The sequence below is a fragment of the Trichechus manatus genome, unplaced genomic scaffold (genome assembly GCF_000243295.1).
Source record: "Trichechus manatus latirostris isolate Lorelei unplaced genomic scaffold, TriManLat1.0 scaffold00129, whole genome shotgun sequence".
Lineage (NCBI taxonomy): Eukaryota > Metazoa > Chordata > Mammalia > Sirenia > Trichechidae > Trichechus > Trichechus manatus.
In genome coordinates this window covers 1,126,892-1,147,139 of record NW_004444065.1, presented here as the reverse complement: position 1 = coordinate 1,147,139, position 20,248 = coordinate 1,126,892, and the positions used below count along the sequence as shown (strand labels likewise).

Sequence of the window (20,248 nt, the reverse complement as noted above, 5' to 3'; positions counted from 1 at the left end):
ACTCATGCTGCAGTAATAAAGTCATACACAGAAGATTTGGGTTAAGTCAAAGTTCCTCAAACACCAACCTCGGTAAATGTTGACATTTTTTCTAATCACCTCATCTTCTTCGAGATCTTCAAGGAAATCTTCATATTGCCTATAGAAGGGTATAGAAACATTTAAATTTTTCATCTTTACCAAGAATGCATAAAGTTATGTTTTTATTTTCAGCAATATAAGATAAATGTGCTCTAAGTATTAAAATCTTAAAAAATATATTTGCAGGTCAAATATGAATGTTAATTGAATATTTTCACATAGGTTTAAAAACATTTTCTTTCTTTTAAGACTATAAATGAAATAGTCAAAAATAATATCTGAGTGATTTAACACGTACATAAATATTTTAAATTACACTGTAACATTATATTTTAGAAATATTGCTGTTATCCACTCACATTTACAAAACCACTTTATTTAAACTCTTCATTTTTCAGACATCAGTCTTTCACAATCACTTTTTGAAACAAACAATACAGTTTTCTAGAGTACATTATCTTCATTTCTGTTTAAGCTGTTTGAGAAACAGCATTTTTGATATTAGTGAGCTATATCTTATTTTATCCCAAATCATAGGTAGCCATTTGCTATTTGTGATACCTTTAAGTTTTCAACTGGTTTACAGTAACACTGCAATTGTCAGGTTATAACCTCAGAAATAATGAGTAAACCTGTGTTAAATATCATTAAATTCTTTTATACTGATTCAACTGATACCTCAACAAGAATCCAAAATTAATACTAAATAAGATCATTTCAGGAAAATTTGTCTTCCCTAAATGGTACTTTGTCATTCAAAATAAAATAATTTGTGAGTACCTCAAACAAGAGACTGTACCAACAAGAGGAATACAGGGGGGTGAGGAACTGATATTTAGGCATACATGGTATACATGAAATGAAACAAAATAAAGTTAATTCATTCTATTTATGGTGCAATCTTTCTATTGTGTTATTATCATTAAATTATGAAATCTAAAATTATGCTTTCTACATAAGTCAGAATTTAAAATCTGTTGTACTACTTCTTTAATTTTTTCAGATAAATATTAGACTCCAGGCTCATAAGATTAACATTCTGAAAAACTTCTCAGTTTTACTACTGTAAATTGTATTATATTTTAAGTATAGGAACTAAAATGTCTATGTCAAAAGTATAAATCTTTAAAAACCAATATTTATCTTCAAACATGTTTATTTTCATATAATTTCACGCAATTTTATTTGCTATACAGTAAAACTGGAATTTACATCAAAAGTGGTATTAAGGTGACATAAAGCAAAGAAACTACCAAAGACTACTAGTTACGTTAAAAAGATACAGGAGTGAACTTGAAGGAACTACCCACTGGCCAGTGCACTCAAACTAACTGGTGAGAACAGGTGTTTTGTTTTAAACTTCCAATTCATTGAGGATGATATTCTTGTTAAATGAAACAAAATACTACAACAATGTTAAATTGCTACAAAAGTTTCTAAACACTCTCAATTTTTGTACTTATCACAAACTGGTAGCAAACCATTAGGGACCGGTACCACCACACCTTGAGTAGCACTGGCCTAAGCAATGATCATGAGTGAATGCTAAAACCATTTAGGTGAAAGATTCATAGGAGCTTTAAAATGGATGAATTTAACTGAAAATATGAAAACCCACTGATCAATCAGCATCACAAAAAGTGGAACACTGAGACATGTATCTTCTGATGTGATACCATAGGAAACTCATACCACCACCTATGAATTCTTGCTCCCCCCCTTAAAAAAATGAACCTAAATCAAATAAAACTTCTAGAACTGACTACCAGTTTATAGGAAACATAATGGATAGAGAATGAGTTAAGGAAGGCATCCAAAAAAAAAGTAGTATTAAGTTCCAATCTTAATTACCAATTTTTAATAATATTAATGCTACCTCTTATTTCATCTACAGTGTTCTTACGCACTAACTGACCATTAAGGCCTTTGTAAACCTTTGACCAAGAGATGTGCCCAGCTTTTATAATAAAACACTGTTAAAGTTCTTTCCTTGGTGAAGGAAAAAAAGGCTGTGTGCCAGCTTGGTAGAAAGAAGCCTGCTCAGCATTACCCTGAACAGTGATATCACTATCCTAATGATGAAAGGAGGGGAACAATAAAATTCAGAGTAGAGGTGCAAGACAACAGTGCTGAATAGTCTTCCAATTCCCCAGTCAGAATTTCAGTATGTCCTTAGAACCACTTTAAAATATCACAAAATCCCTAACTCTTTCACTCACACTCAAGACGTAAATGCAAAAACATTTTCCAAAGCAAACTCTTTCCATCCCATTTTGGAAAACTATCATATTACAGACCAACTCTGACAATCTGGATGCAGAGCTGACACTGTTCTTTCTTCCTCAACATACAGAAGCATGTCAGTAGTTTTCACATTGTAATATGCACCAGAATACCTTATGGGGCTTATTTAAAATTCAGATGCTCTGTAAAGGCAACTCAGAGTCGGGGAAGATATTCACAATATATATATGCAACAAAGACTCATATCCAGAATATATAAAGAACTACTACAAATCAGTAAGAAAAGAAGACAATCCAACAGGAAAAGGAGAATAAGAATTAGACACTTGATTTCCAGTTGGTCAATAAATGCATGAAAAGGCACACTAAACTTCTGTAGAAGAAACTTCTGTCATTAGAAAAATGAAACTAAAACTAAAATGCATCAGAATTGGCTAAAGAGAAAAACACAGGAAATAACAAGTGTTGGCAAGGATGTGGAGCAACCAGAACTGTAATACACTACTGAAGTGAGTGAAGACGAAACACAACATCTTTGGAAAACCATTTGGCAGTATTATGAAGGGGCATACCCTATGACCAGTAGTTTCACTCTTAGAATATACTCAACAGAAATTAATCCATATGTTCTACAAAAGATGTGTACTAAAATGTTTATAGCAGCACTGACTGGCTGGCTTCCTTCCTCCCAAATGCCCACCATAGCAGAACAGAGAAACTGAATCCTATTCAGTAAAGAAAATGAACAATATATAATGATATCCAACAATATCAATGAATTGCACAGAATTTTAAGCGAAATGTTATACACAAACTGAATTTATATAAAGTACAAAAACAGGTAAACGTTGTCCATGGCGTCAGAAGTTGAGAGTGGTTATTTCAGGGGCAGGAAGAAGAGTCAGTTTGGTGTGATGAATCACTTTTATATGGCCTTTCTCATCATGGTCTTGTAACTCCTACCAAATGACTGGGTAGGACTACACAAATAAGGTGCTTGTGGCCCACCAAGGGGGATTGGACAGGTTGCTAATAATGGAAATAAGGTACATGGCCCTTGTGGGGATGGGATCATGCAAATAAGGTATATGAAACCCTAATGAGGGGATTGGTCAGCTTTGCCATTCCACCAGTCAGTCAGTCAGTCAGACAGTCAGTCAGTCAGATAGACAGTCAGTCAGACAGACAGTCAGACAGACAGTCAGACAGACAGACAGACAGACAGACAGAGAGAGCTTTAACACCAGAGAAAGAACAAAATGGCAAGAAGTGGTGGCTGTGGCAGCAGAACCAGTAGACCAGCACAAGACAGCAGAGCTAGGCTTGCCAACCCACAGAGTGAGAGAGCGGAGCATCCTCGGGCCGAGGCTTACTCACAGAGTGGAGTGTCTCTGGGTACTTACTGGCAGAGCTAAAGAGCTTTGTAACACTTGCCCAAGCAGGCCAGAGAAAGGCCCGCCTGCAGGCATGACTGATTAGAGGCTGTCCTGATCAAAGAACTGTATCCTGAGTTGTTCCTGACCATGAATTGTAACCTGTTACTTCCCCAATACACCCCATAACTGTGGAGTATAGTCTCTGAGTTCTGCGTGGCCACTGCAACAAATTATCAAACCTAGCAGAGAAGTAGAGAGTGCCATGGGATGGACGGCTGGTGTCACAATTGGTAAAAAGTTTGGAGGATGGAGGTATGTCTGACCTCCACCTCACAGCAATCAGCCTTGGGTTGTTGATGCTGATAATGATTCTCCTCCCCTTTGTGAAGTGAGAGAAGGTCTGACACCCTGCCATGACACTTTTACAGTCAGTGACTAGAAAAGAGTACAAGAGGGAAGGGCTTCTGGAGTGTTGGAGTTCTATTTCTTAATCTGGGTGCTAGCTACAGAGATATGTTCAGTTTGTGTCAGTTTATGGAGCTTTCACACTAATTATCTATACCCTTCCTGTACATATATTATACTTCAGTTAAAAGATTTTTAAAAAATTCAGATATCCAAGCCCTACTATGTATAAATTCCGAACGCAATCTATTTTTATAGGGGCAGAAAAGCTAAATGTCCCAATCTCTGGCTATCTTTACACCTTTGGTCACTGCCATTTAAAATACTGGTCCTTTTCTGTAACTGACTTAGTGCATTGTCAGTGAATATTATCTATAATTATATCCCTAATACAATTCCCCATCAACAAGAATCAGGGCTCTCTGTAAAAATGGTCAATTCCAAGTTCTGGGGCAGGTTAAGCCAGAAAGCAAGGAAGTCCTTAACAATAATGAGTTACATCAAAAGGCTAAGAGGCTGCCACTGGCCAAATTTGGGACAATTAGAGCAACAAAGATAATAATACCTGAACTTGATAACACATCGAATAAATAAGAATGACAGCTAATAAGTGTAGAAGGAATAAGCAAAACAGAAAACCACCAAATTCTAAGTCCCAATGTAATAACTGAATCAGGCAGTAGATACTAAAACAAAACCATTAGATGAAAGGCATTAGAATATTTGGATAGTACCAAAGTATCACCTGTCAGATTGCTCACTTAACAGCAAAGGGCAATGAAAACATCAGAGAGTCATCAGCTTAACCAAGTAGCATCACCAATAATGTCAGTTTGTCCCATCACATACCTTCTAATATATGCAACATACACCTTCACTCATTAATTATTCTTGCAAAAAAAAAAAATCTATCAAGCCTCTAAACTTAATTTCTAGTTTACCAAAAATATAGATAGGTGACTAAGTTAAATAACAGTACAAGGAAACAATCAAGCAAATACAGAATGTTAGGCATTCTACAAGACAACTGGCTTGTGCTCTTCAGAAAAAGAAGAAAGTCATTTAAAACAAAAACATAAAAAGACAAAAGATGGGGAGAGACTGTTCTAGATCTAAAAAGAATGAAAAGACATAAAAGATCATTTCAATATACAATCCTTGATTGGATCCTGGTTAAGAAAAAACTATAAAACAAAGTTTGGGATAGCTGGAGAAATTTGAATGTGGACCAGGTATTACATAATATTATGGAATTATTATTATTTTTCCACTTGTGATAACAGCCTTTATTCTTAATAGACGGAGTACTTAGTGATGAAATGTCTTGATATCTACAAGTTACTTTTAAATGGTTCAGCATACCATAAACCAACTATGGCCAGATTTTAACAACTGTTGAATCTAGGTGGAGGAAATATGGATACTTCATCTTGGTAAATAAGAGCCAGGTAACAATGGAAAGAATACAGTGACTGTGGAATTACTAATTGCTACCAGGTCTAACACGCAAACCAGAAGAAACTCAGCTTCAGTGGCTAGAAAATGCTCACCAGGCTATATGCAAGGATCAAATTGTGTGATGACTTTCTTCACAATATAAAAATTGTAACAATTTATCACAAAGATTTCCTTTAAGAGACAACACATTAGGTTTAAAGAAAAGTGGGACCTTTCATTATCTGTATCCATGTTTTCTCTATCTCTTGCAAGCTCTTTCAGTTTCCAGTTTCTGCGACGCTGACGTTTGGTACGGTCATAGTTCTTCTTGATTAATACCTAAAGGTAACAGAAGTATTCGAAAAGTTACAAAAACAAGAACTACATACTAGGGTCTCAAAATTCATTAGAGCTGAAAAATGAAAGGTTATGAGAATACTAGGGAAAAGTGACAAACTGATGACAGTGGCAATACCTTATGAGAAAGGAGTAAGGATCCAAAGGCCATGCTGAGGGAACATTTTTTTCCATGTACTTATTGGGGCATTATTTGTATAACTGTTAACATTAACCAACTGAAAATTTTCAGTGACTAAAAATTCTGAATTTTTTTAAACCAAATTTCAATTTTTGCTACTATTCCTATAAATCGTTCTGAAACATTATCACAGGCACTTTTTCTCCCCTTTTTTCCCATTAATAAACACAACAGTACGTCATGACTTTACAACTATATGTCCTAGCACAGTGTTCAATAAATAATTACTAAATGAATAAATAATTTTATAGAATACAAAAATTTTTAAGACCATCTTCATCTCTTCCCCTAACCTTATTAGGAATACTTATTTCGACTTACACATAAACCATGTTTCTACTTACTAATTAGGAAATAAAAGCACAAGTGGACGGTGGGGAGAAGGTCATTCTCTGACCATAACTTCCTTTCTACCTACATCTAAAGAAATCAATGCTTATTTGAAAACATTAAAGAAGCAAGCAGGAGACAGGGTCTCTCACACTGATTTCATATTCACTGTAGGTCATGAATCTTATAAGCTCATCATGTTAGAATTTAATAGGTTTCTCAGAAGTAATTTTCTCCAAGAACTGATGTTGTGAAGATTATATTTTCAACTGCAATTATGTTATACCTTAACTGCAATTTCAAAAAAACCTCTAAATTCATTTGCTATTTTCAAAAAAGTGTGAACTCATGCATCTTACCCGTAAGAGTTATATCAATCCTCTTTAATACGAGGGAAAATTCTAAAGCCTTACCACATCTGGGACTCTATCTGAGTTCATTTTGTTGACGTGGTCATCATTCAAGTTACAGTTGGCCAAATCAAACCTGAAATGGACACATGCAATTCACTATGTAAGAAATGTGCTTCTGTAGTTCACGGTAAAAATAATACTGCTCTGAGTTTCACAAATTATCCATTTGTAAAAGAATTATAACTGACATATATTAGTCTAACTTTAGATCTCAGATGGCTGGTTTCATCTAGTATATCAAAAAACTGTCATTCTATAGTAGAAGGAATTGAAACCATATGAGCAAAAGTCGTGCTAAAGACAAGCTGATAAACTTTGCATCAGAAAGGGTTATATGATGCCTATAAAGACCCTTTGCATATATGGCTGGCATTTTCTAAAGTGAAATATTTAAGCAGTAGTATATGCATAAAAAAAAACTACCCACCCTCCAAAAAAGCTGTAAATATAGATCAATTTCAGGGTTCAATTACACAAAAACTTGGAACAAATGACTAAGATTATGGCTAGCAATGGAAAACTAAAGACTTCTAGTCATTCCACAGTTTAATTACTTATCAATAATAAAATAAGTTAAAAAGCTTCTTAAGAACTGTTAAATTCTTTTTGGAATAATCTTTAGTATTTTAGGCAGTTTTCTTGACTTCCAGAGAAAATTTGCAATGCTAATCAGCAGTTTAAAATACTTTAAAGTAATACAAACCCCAACACCAGGTCTCCAGGATTTAGAAGATGCCCCAAATGTGTGCGACAAAAGTATTGTTTATCTGTATTCATTTCAGATGTTTTCTGTACCCAGACTTCCCCGAGGGTATGCTTTAATAGGAAAAAAAATGAACTCTTCAATAATCAAAACGTAACTCAAAAAGCATCTCACAGAAAAGTTAAACACAATATCGGTTCTGGGTTTTTTAATTGTAATTATAATAAAAGGAATTTTTCTTTTATTTTCCAGATCTCTGAAACACTGTCAAAATTAACAAATTACTAAACTAGGAATATAGAAAAATACTCTCAAGAAATTGATAAAAAATAAACCATTGGTTTTTGTTAAGATTTTATTTACAACTCTTCAGACAGTTGGACTGTGGGATATAAAGTGATGCTCGTGAGGAGCGTGCCTCTTAGCTCAAGTAGATACAAGAGACTAAATGGGCAGCTTCTGTCCAGAGGTGAGATGGGAAGGCGGAGAGGGTTAGAAGCTGGTTGAATGGACATGGGGAATGAGGGGTGGAAAGGAGGAGTGTGCTGTCACAGTATAGGGAGAGCAATTAGGGTGACATAACAATGTATGTATACATTTTTGTATGGGAGACTAACCTGAAATGTAAACTTCATTTGAACTACAACAATTAAAAAAAAAGATTTATTTAACACTTTTATAAAATATTAAATTACTGACAAAATTTGACCTAAAAACAGACATAGAGAACATTTTCAAAAGAAATGTTTCCCTGGGTAAAAGGGCCAATACAGAGACAGCAAAAGGAAATCTTAAAGCCAGGAAATATTCTAAGCAACCACTTGTTTTACAGATGGGGTACAGAAAGACAGGGTTCACACAAAAGCCCTATACCAATCCTAGTGTCACACTACTACAGAACCCAAATCTTTATCAGATTAATTTTTTAGACATCCACTTGCTTGAGGGTAATCTTGTTAACAATTTGTTGGACAAATAACATCCTAAGTTTGAAATTTTAAACTAGAAAACCATTAAAGTCCCTTTCTAATCTGAAAATTTATGAGCATTTATGGTACTAATAATCAGACATCTCAAACTTCCACGTTGGATTAACTATAGGACATGCCAACACCTTTTCCTAACAAAGACGGACACAAGTAAAATAGGATCAAGAACAAAATACTAAGAGATATAGGTAGAAATAGGAATCTCAAAGAGATGAAAGAAGAAAACTGAAATAAAAGATCCTAGAATTAGGAACGAACTGAAAAGGAAAAGTGATTTACCAGGTACAGACTAATTCTACTTAACAGGATTCACTTTCTAGCTACTAGACTGCTTCTATTTATAAAACTTTTAAACCTGTTCTGTTCTAGCTAAATGTACTTTTAAAAAATATAATACTATATTTACTTTTATATCTATCTGAGGGGTGTGGTAGTATTCTATACTACATTTATTATAAGTGATCAAAGTTTGTTCTTCACTATATTATTATTCTAATAAATATATGAAAAGTAATCTCTCTTCCATTTCTACTGGTTTTCCCAAATTATCAGAAGCTATTTTTGTCTCAAGAAACAATATTACCTCAATAGCAAGGTGTACCTTTAGTACCCAGACTGGGGTCTGTAATTACTATTTCAAACAAAATGAAACCAGGTTCTTTTAAGAAATACCTGATTTTAGATATGGAGCAAGAACTATAAAATGCAATCCTGTAACACTTTACTGTACTATAAAGTAAAACAACTAGGAAAGTCATGTCAAAAGGACACAGGAACCATTCTGAAGGAAGGTTCTCACTGGCTAAATCTGGGGCAATCTGAGCATTAAAAAAGGAAAAGAGAAAAAAGGAGGAAGGAAGGAAGGAAGGGAGAGAGAGGGGAGAAAAAAGGAAGGAAAAGAAAGACCACAATGATAATCAAAAAGAATGTCAAAATACAAAAACAAGTCAAAACTAATTTCGAGGACTAAAGGGGACTCTTAGACAAACTCTTTACTGTAATTGAAAATAGGTGCTAAGAGAAAGAACTAAGAAGTTATCCAGTGCTTCCATAAGAATAGCGTTTCAGGGACCTCATACCATCAAGAAAGCAATGCCAGGAGCAGAGCACATCCTTTGGACCGGGGTCCCTGCGCAGAGAAGCTCCTAGTCCAGGGGAACACTGAAGAGAAGAAGGCCGGCCGACAGAGAGAAGAAGCCTTCCCCTGGAGCTCATGCCCTGAATTTGGACTTTTAGCCTACTTCAACTGTGAGGAAATAAACTTCTCTTCGTTAAAACAAAAAAAAAAAAAAAAGAATAGCGTTTCACTGAGGCCAACATGGCGCCACGGACAGAAGCACTGTGCAGTCCCTCTGCAAAAAAGACTGGTAAAGCAGAGACAAAAGTCAACCTGGAACCCTAAGCACCAAATGAAGGAATAAAGAACTCAGTCAAGCACCAAACAGAATAAGAAATTGAAAGAGAACACAGAACAAGGAGAGCTACAGAGTGGAGTTCCCATACCAGCTAACAAGGCCGGATTCGCCATCTGGGGCTATACCTGCCAAAGAATTCAGACAGGGAGTACAGGAAGCCAACTTCACAGAGCACCCAACAGAAGGCAGGGTACTCGTCAATCGGGGATACACGCTTTCACACCCCACACCCTTCTTCCCTGTACAAGACCTCCACTGCTTGCCAACGGGCCACAGTCGCTCAGCTGGAGACACAAGCTCACTACTGCCCAGATTCGCCATCTTAGGCTACAGCCACCAAAGAACTCCAGATGGGGAGTACAGGAAGGTTAGCTTTACAGAGCTCCCAGCAGAAGACAGTGCACCCACTGAGTGATTGGCCCTACCCGCCTGGAAAAGGTGGTGAGAAGAATTCTACCATAGGCAAGCAAGCAACAAAACACACCAAGCCTGCCTGCCCTGACATAATCAAATAAAACAAAAAAGCAGAACGAAACAATCAAATCTACAATCAATAAACCAAGAAAGTAATTCCTGAATGTCCCGGAGACAGCAGACGATATCAGAACTTATAAAAAAAATTGGGGAGGATGGCTAGAAGAAAAGGCACTGGACTATCTGATAGGGAAAATTCAGAATTCTAATATTCAGAGTTCTCCAACAGATGAATGAAAATGCAGACAAAGATAAGGGAAAAAAAGGCAAAATCATGGAAAATACAGACAAAATCATGAAATATACAGACAAAACAATGGAAGAAATCAGGAAAATAATACAAGAACAAAATGTCAAAATAAGTAATCAGAAATCATACAAAAACAGCAACTAGAAACCCAAAAGATAAACAGCAACGTTTCAGAAATGGATAGTGCAACAGAAGGTTTTAGGAGCAAATTTGAAAGAAGACGGAACTAGCGCATCTGAAGATACCACTTCAGTTGGATACCACTTTGTCTGAGGAAACATCAGAGAAAAGAATAAAGAAACTCTGAGAATTACGTGGGATAGAATCAAAGCAAAAATCTGCATGTGATCGGAGTTCCAGAACAAGAAGAGGAAAAAAAACAGAGAGGATCATGGAAGATTTGCTGACAGAAAACTTCCCTAATATCATGCAAGATGAAAATCAGACTATTCAAGCAGCTCAGTGAACTCCATATAGGATAGACTCGAAAAGAAAAATACCAAGACATGTCATAATCACACTCGCTAAAAACAATGACAAAGAATCCTGAGAGCAGTGCAAGAAAAGGAAAAGTCACATACAAAGGGGAAATAATAAGACTAAGCTCTGATTACTTGGCAGAAACTATGCAAGAAAGAAGGCAATGGGAAGACATATATAAAATCTTGAAAGAAAAAAATTGCCAACCAAGAATAATACCTCCTGAAAAATTCTTGCTCAAATATGATGGCAAAATTAGGACATTTTTCCAAATAAACAGAAATAAAGGGAATAGGTAAAAACCAAACCAAATTTACAAGAACTATTAAAGGGAGTCCTTCAGTTAGAGAACCAACAACATCAGACAACAACCTGAATTTAGCACGCAGGACAGTATCAGCTAGGTACCAATCTAGCTAATGAATTCAAAGGCAAAACTAAACTAAACAATTTACAACAAGTAATCAGAGATATCAATCTGTAAATGACAACATCAGAAAAATAAAAGAGGGAATAAACAGTGTAGGTATAGAACTTTTGAATGGACAGGAAATTAAGGCATTATCAACTAACAAAAGACTGGTTTACATTTAGGAAGACAGGAGTAAATTTCAAGGTAACCACTAAGAAAGTTAACAAACATATTCATCAAAATAAAGAAAAAAAAATATAAAGTCTCAGTACACATAAAATCTACAAAAATGAAAAAAATACACAAATAAAAGGAACTCAGCATATAAGAGCAAGAGGAACAAAGAAAACAGCATCTTAAAAAAGCACCACAAAATAACAGCAATAAACTCACACCTATCAATAATTACACTGAATGTAAATAGCTTAAATGCACCCATAAAGAGACGGGCAGTGACAGAATGGATTAAAAAAACAAAACCCATCAATATGCTGTCTACAAGAGACACATCTTGGAAACAAAGACATAAATTTATTAAAAATCAAAGGATGGAAAAAATATATCAAGCAAACAGCTGCCAAAAAAAGAGCGGGAATGGCAATACTAACCTCAGATAAAATAGGCTTTAAAACAAAATCCACCATAAAATACAAAGAAGGGTATTATATAATGATTAAAGGGGAAATCCACCATGAAGACATAACCATAATAAATATCTATGTATCCAATGAAAGGGCTCCAAAATACATAAACTCTAACAGCACTGAAAAGAGAAATTGATAGATCCACAATAGTAGGAGAGGTCAAGACACCACTCTTGGTAAAGGACAGAAGGTCTAGAAAGAAACTCAACGAAGATACAGAAGATCTAAAGGCCACAACTAACCAACTTGACCTCACAGACATGTACAGAACACTCCATCCAAGAGCAGCAAAGTACACATTCTTTTCCAACACATGTGAAATGTTCTCCAGAACAGACCACATCTTAGGCCACAAAGGAATCTTAAACAAAATCCAAAACACTGAGATAATACAAAGTATCTTCTCTGATCACAATGACATTAAAGTATGAAATAACCACAGAAGAGCAAGGGAAAAAAAACAATTACATGGAAACTGAAAAACATCCTGCTTAAACAACACTGGATAATAGAAGAAATCAAAGATGTAATCAAAAAATTCTGAGAATCAAACAAGAATGAACACACATCATACCAAAACCTTTGGGACAAGAAAAGGAACTGCTCAAGTCAATTTAAAGCAACAGATGCATACATCAAAAAAGAGGGACAAAATTAAAACATCAGCTACGTATCTCGAACAAACAGAAAGAGAAAAGAAAAAGAAGCCCACAGCCACCAGAAGAAAGGGAATAATAAAGATCAGAGCAGAAATAAATGAAATAAAAAATAGAATCAACAAAACCAAAAGTTGGTTCTTTGAAAGAATCAACAAAATCGACAAACCACTGGCCAAACTGACGAAAAACAGGAAAGGAGGCAAATAACCCCAATAAAAAATGAAATAAGGGACATTACAACAGATCCAACTAAAATAAAAAGAATCATAACACAGTACTATGAGAAACTATAGTCCAACAAATATGAAACCCTAGAGGAAATGGACAAATTTTTAGAAACACACTATCTACCCAAACTAACACAAACTGAAGTCAAAAATCTGAACAGACCGGTAACAAGAGAAGGACTGAAAAGGTAATGAAAAAACGTCAGAAAAAAAAAAAAGCCCCAGCTCAGATGGCTTCACTGGAACCATCTACCAAACCTTCAGAGAAGAGCTTACACCAGCACTACTCAAACTATTTCACAACATAGAAAACGAAAGGATACTTCCGAATTTAATGTATGAAACCACCATAAACCTGATACCAAAATCAGGAAAAGACACCAAAAAAAAAAAGAAAATTACAGACCAATATCTGTCACAAATATAGATTGAAAAAATTCTCAACAAAATCCTAGCCAATACAATTCAGCATCATATAAAAAATATGCCACAATCAAGCGGGATTCATACCAGGTATGCAAGGGCAGTTCAACATTAGAAAATCTCTCAATGTAATCTACAACATAAATAAAATAAAAGAACCACAAGATCATCTCGATTGACGTAGAAAAGGCATTTGACAAAGTCCAACACCCGTTTCTGGTAAAAACTCTCAATAAAATAGGTATAGAAGAGAAATTTCTCAACATTGTAAAGAGCATCTATACAAAACTGATAGCCAACATCATTCTTAAGGGAGAGAGGCTGAAATCATTTGCTTTGAGAACAGGAAAAAGACAAAGATGCTCTTTATCACCACTCCTATTTAACACTGAGGCGGAAGTCCCAGGTAGAGCAATAAGGCAAGAAAAAGAAATAAAGCGCATGCAAATTGGTAAAAAAGAAGTAAAACTGTCCCTATTTGCGGATGATACGATACTATAAATAGAAAATCCAAAAGACTCCACGAGAAAACTACTGGAACTAATAGAAAGATTGGGCAGAGTAGCAGGATACCAAATAAACATACAAAAATCAGTTGGATTCCTATACACCAATAAAGAGAACAATGAAAAGGAAATCAGGAAAACAACACCAGATATAATCGCCCCTAAAAAAATAAAATACTTAGGAATAAATCTTAACCAGGGATGTAAAAGACCTATACGAAGAAAACTCCAAAAACACTACTGCAAGCAATCAAAAGAGAACTATACAAATGGAAAAACATACCATGCTCCTGGATAGGCACACTCAACAGTGTGAAAATGTCAAATCTACCCAAAGCAATCTACAAATACAATGCAATCCCAATTTAATATCAACAGCATTCTTTATTTTTATTCTGCTTTAGGTGAAAGTTTACAGCTCAAGTTAGTTTCTCATACATTTATACACACATTGTTCTGTGACCCTAGTTGCTATCCTTATAACGTGACAGCACACTCCTACTTTCCACCCCAGATTTCCTGTGTCCAGTCAACCAGCTCCTATCCCTTTCTGCCTTCTCATCTCACCTCTGGACATGAGCTCCCCATTTAGTCTTGTGTATCTACTTGAACTAAGAAGCACACTCTTCACGAGTATCATTTTATATCTTATAGTCCAGTCTATTCTTTGTCTGAAAAGCTGTCTTCAGAAATGGTTTTAGTTCTGGGTTAACAGAGAGTCTGGGGGCCATATCTTCTGGGGTTCCTAAGTCTCAGTCAGACCATTAAGCCTGGTCTTTTTACTAGAATTTGAGTTCTGCACCCTACTTTTCTGCTTCACTGTCAGTGACTCTCTGTTGTGTTCCCTGTCAGCGCAGTCACTGGTGGTAGCTGGGCACTGTCTAGTTCTTCTGGTCTCAGGCTGATGTAGTCTCTGGTTGGTGTGACCCCTTCTGTCTCTCGCAATAATATTCTCCTTGTGTCTTTGGTGTTCTTCATTCTTCTTTGCTCCAGGTGGGTTGGGACCAATTGATGCATGTTAGATGGACGCTTACCAACTTTTAAGACCCCAGATGCCACTCACCAAAGTGGGATAGGGAACATTTTCTTAATAAACTTTGTTATGCCAATTAACCTAGATGTCCCCTGAAACCATGGTCCCCAGACACCCACACCTGCTACACTGCCCCTTGAAGTGTTCACCTGTGTTCAGGAAACTTCTTAGCTTTTGGTTTAGTCCAGTTGTGTTGACTTTCCCTGTAGTGTGTTGTCCTTCCCTTCACTTAAGATAATTCTTGTCTACTATCTAGTTAGTGACTTCCCCTCTCCCTCCCTCCCAACCCTCGTAACCATCAAGGAATGTTTTCTTCTGTGCTTAAACCTTTTCTTGAGTTCTCAAATAGTGGTCTCATACAACATATGTCCTTTCACAATTGACTAATTTCACTCAGCATAATGCATTCCAAATTCATCCATGTTATGAGATGTTCTGCAGATTCATCGTTGCTCTTTATCGTTGTGTAGTATTCCACTGTGTGAATACACCATAATTTGCTTACCCATTCATCCACTGACAGACACCTAGGTTGTTACCATATTTTAGTATTGTGAAGAGTGCTGCAATTAACATGGGTGTGCATATATCTATTCCTGTGACAGCTCTTATTTCTCTACGATATATTCCAAGGAGCGGGACAGCTGGATCGTATCCTACTTCTATTTTTAGCTTTTTAAGGAAGTACCAAATCAATTTCCAAAGCAGTTGTACCATTTTACATTCCCACCAGCACTGTATAAATGTTCAAGTCTCTCCACAAACTTTCCAACATTTATTATTTTGTGTTCTCTGGACTAATGCTAGCCTTGTTAGAGTGAGATGGTAGCTCATTGTAGTTTTGATTTCCATTTCTCAAATGCCTAATGATCATGAGAATTCATCATATATGTTAGCCAACTGAATGTCTTCTTTGGTGAAGTACCTGTTCATATCCTTCACCCATTTTTTTATTGGGTTATTTTCTCTTTCTGTGGTTGAAGTTTTCCAGTATCTTGTAGATTTTAGAGATTAAACCCTGATCGGATATGTCGTAGTAAAAAATTTCTTCCCACACTACTGGCCAACATGGCACTATACACGGAAGCACCACACCATCCCTCGTAGCAAAGACCTGAAAAACTAAAATAGAGACGAATGTCAATCCTGAAACCCTAAGCATCAAATGAAGAGATAAAGAACTCAGCCAAGCACCGAATGGACTAAAAACACTGACAAAGAACAGAGAGTGAGGAGAGATACATGCAGAGGTCCCGTCAGCTAACACAGCACGGATTTGCCATTGTGGACTCCTATCAGAGATCAGTAAACAGGAAGTATGGGAAAACAGCTTCACAGAGTTTCGAACAGGAGACAGAACAACCGGTAACCAGTGATATACACTTTCCCACCCCCCACCCTTCTTCACCCCAACTCAGCCTCCTCTGCTTTCTGTTGCCACAGACTCTGGCCAGGAGCAACAGCTTCACCCCTCTGCTGCTTGGATTCCACCCGCCCACATTGGCTGCCTCCCTGAGTGCCATTTGTTTGTTGCTGCTGTTGATTTTTCCAGCTTTTTTTGGTTTCTTCCATACCTCTCATCACCTCCCCCTCCTTTCTCTCAAATACCTGGCTACATGTGCCATCTTTGCTTCTTCCCGTAAGGCTGTAAAATGCCGCTCGACTCTGGAATTGCTTCCGAGCCCGCGCCGCCACGCTGGTGGGATCCTGGGGGTTATTTCTTTTGATTTATTCTGGTATTGCTGGTTTGCTTGTTCTATTTTCCTAGGCTTCGAAGTCCCTTCTAGCTGAGCTGTACTGTGCGATGTGGGAGCTACTTCTGCAGTCTGCGCAGTCGAACAGTGGGATGCCTAGGGGCATTTCTTGTTTATTCTGTTTTTTTTTTCCCCCCCAAATTTTTTTTGATGGTTTTGTTTTTCTTCACTTTCAGTTTCTCAAATCACTGTACTTTTCTTCCTGTCTCCTGAATACCTGGCACTGTGGGACAACTCTAACCCTTCTACCCAGGCTGTAATTCGCAGCCTGAGAGACACTTCCTCAGTCTCCGCAACCACACCGGTAGAATCCCTGGGAGCTTTGCTTTTCTTTTCCATTTTTTTTCTTTACCCTTTTTCTTTTTTTAATTTCTATTTCCTTTCTGTTTTTCTCCATTTCTTGGTCTCTCATCTCTCCAAACTAATGGCAAGCTCCCTTAGGACTCTTTTTTGTTTGTTTGTGTCTTTGTTTTTGGCTCCTGTTTCGCTCTCCTCTCTCTCCTCTTTCCCATACCCATCTTAGCTCCACACATCACAATCTCCCCACTCCTGCCTGTCTACCTGCACTGTGCGCTAAACATCACATCCATGAGCAGCACAGGCACGGCCTACCGGAACCTGCCATGCACTGATACCCGGCCTGCCTTGTTGGCGCTAGTACCTGCCACAGAAAACCCATCCCAGCAACTCCCCTTCAGCTGGACCTGCCCTGTTGCGCCAGAGCTGAGCAATTGACCGTGCCAACTGGACAAAGAGGGGAAAAGTATTGTGCCCACAGATGAGCAAACAACAAAGAATGCATAGCCTACCTGCTCAGACATAACCAAATAAAACAAAAAAAAGGAAGAAATTTACAATCAATAAACAAGGAAAATATGAATGTCCCAAAGACAGCAGACAATACCAAACCATGTACAAAAACAGGACAAGATGGTTTCAGTATGCATCCAGAATAAAACACCAAATGACTCTCCAATAGAAGGCACTAGAACTAACTCATAGGCAACAAAAATCTCTAATATTCAGAGCTATCCAAGAGTTGAAGCAAAAAGCAGATAAAAACGTAGGAAAAAAAAGACAAATTCATGGAAAATACAGGCAACAAATGGAACAATTTAGGAAAATAACACAGAAACAAAATGTCAAAATAAAGTCACAACTAGAAATCATACAAAAATAAAAATTAGAAATCCAAAAGATAAACAACAAGATTTCGGAAATGGACAGTCATGGAAGGACTGAGGGGCAGGTATGAAATAATGGAAGACAGGATCAATGAAATTGAAGACAAACACTTGGATACAACTCTGTTTGAGAAAAAATCAGCAACAACAAACAACAAAAAAGGAAGAAACCCTGAGAATTATGTGGGATACAATCAAAAGCAAAAATCTGTGAATGATCCGAGTTCCAGAACAGGGGGAGAAAACAGAAAACACAGAAGGATCACTGAAGAACTGCTGACAGAAAACTTCCCCAATATCATGAAAGATGAAAAACTGACCATCCAAGCTCAACGAACCCCATACAGGATAGATACCAAAAGAAAATCAACAAGGCATATCATAATCTCACTCACTAAAACCAAAGACAAAGAATACTGAAACCAGTGTGAGAAAAATGAAAAGTCACCTACAAGGAAGAAACAATAAGACTAAGCTCGGATTATTGGGCAGAAACCAAACAAGCAGGAAAGCAATGGGATGACATATATAAATCCTTGAATGAAAAAAACTGCTAATCAAGAATAATATATCCAGACTTCCAGGCAACACGGTGCTACAGTCAGAAGCACCACGCCGTCCCTCCACAGCAAAGATCAGAAAAACTAAGTCAAACAGAGTCACACGTCAATCCTAAAGCCCTAAGCATCAAATGAAGAGATAAACAACTCAACCAAGCACCGAATGGATTAAGAAACTGACCAAGAATAGACAGCAAGGTCCCCTGTCAGCTAACGTAGCACGGATCTGCCTTCTTGGACTCCTACCGGACATCAGTGAACAGGGGGTATGAGAAAGCAGCTTCACGGAGCTTCTAGCAGGAGACAGAACAACTGGTAACCAGCAATATACGCTTTCCCACCCCCCACCCTTCTTCACCCCCACTCAGCCTCCTCTGCTTCCTGTGGCCACAGTCTCTTGGCCAGAAAGCAATATCTTCACCCCGGGGTTGCTAAGATTCCACCCGTCTGCCCCAGCCAGCTCCCTGAGTACCTTTCGTTGGCTGCTGCTGTTGTTCTTTTTAACATTTCTTCGCTACCTCTCACCACCTTCCCCTCCTTTCTCTCAAATACCTGGCTCTGTGCGCCATCTTTGTTTCTTCCTGAAAGGCTGCAAAACACTGCTCCACTGTGAAACTACTTCCCAGACCGTGCTGCCAACACTACTGGGACACCCGGGGCTTTTTTGTTTGTTCCCTCTGATTGGTTCTGTTTTGATTTGTTTGTTTTCTTTTTCCATTCTCAGCTTGGGAGCCCATTCTAGCCAGGCAGTACCACAAGGCTTGAAGCCACTCCCTTACTCTGTACAGACGAACGGGGACATCCTTGTGGGCATTTCTTTTTTCTTGTTTTTTGGGTTTTTTTCTTTTTTCTTTTTTTTTGTTTCTTTGTTTTATTCTCTATTTTGTGTTTCTTCAGTTCCAGTTTCGCGCTTTATTCATTTTTTTCTTTTACCCTTTTTCATTTTTGTTTTTTCACATTTCTCAGTCTCTCATCTCTCCAATCCAATAGCAAACTCCCTTACATTCTTTTTTGTTTGTGTGTATGTTTTTGGCTCCTGTTCCTCTCTCCTCTCTCTCTTCTTTCCCATACCCATCTCAGCTAAACACATCACAATCTACTCCCTCCTTCCTGCCTACCTGTACCATACGATGAACATCACACTCCCAAGCAGGACAAGCACGGCCTACTGGAACCTGCCCTCCACTTATTCCCGGTCCGCACTGTCAGCCATGGTACGTGCCACAGAAACCCATCCCAGCAAGTCCCCTTCAGCTGGACCTGCCCTGCTGTACCATATATGAGTGACTGACTCTGCCCACTGGATAAGGAGGTGAAAAGTATCGTGCCCAAAGATGAGCAAACAACAAAGAACACAGCCCGCCTGCTCAGACATGATCAAATAAAACAAAAAAGGAGGACAAAACAAATCTAAAATCAAAAAATGAGGAAAATAACTACTTAATGTCCAGAAGACAGCGGACAATATCAAAACATATACAAAAACTGGACAGGATGGTTCCAGTTGGTGTCCAAAATAAAACACAAAATGACTTTCCAGTAGAAGAAAAGGCACTAGAACTACCTGATAGGGAATTCAAATTTCTAATACTCAGAATTATCCAACAGTTAAAGCAAAAAGCAGACAAAAAGGAGGAAAAATAGACAAATTCATGGAACAGGCAAATTCAAGGAAAATAAAGACAAAAAATGGAAGAATTCAGGAAAATAA

At 37.4% G+C, this 20,248-nt stretch overlaps 1 protein-coding gene across 3 annotated transcripts in view; it reads right to left on the bottom strand.

Moving 5' to 3' along the window:
- NMD3 (NMD3 ribosome export adaptor) overlaps positions 1-20,248 on the bottom strand; it is an 88,707-nt gene that overhangs the window by 1,584 nt on the left and 66,875 nt on the right. For all 3 annotated transcript variants that reach the window (XM_004384878.2, XM_023739129.1, XM_023739130.1), the window contains 4 exons: positions 7,528-7,640; positions 6,825-6,897; positions 5,776-5,882; positions 69-139 (listed from right to left, as the gene is read on the bottom strand). In XM_004384878.2, coding sequence (XP_004384935.1) covers positions 69-139; positions 5,776-5,882; positions 6,825-6,897; positions 7,528-7,640 — 364 coding nt within the window. The remainder of the gene's footprint in view (positions 1-68; positions 140-5,775; positions 5,883-6,824; positions 6,898-7,527; positions 7,641-20,248) is intronic.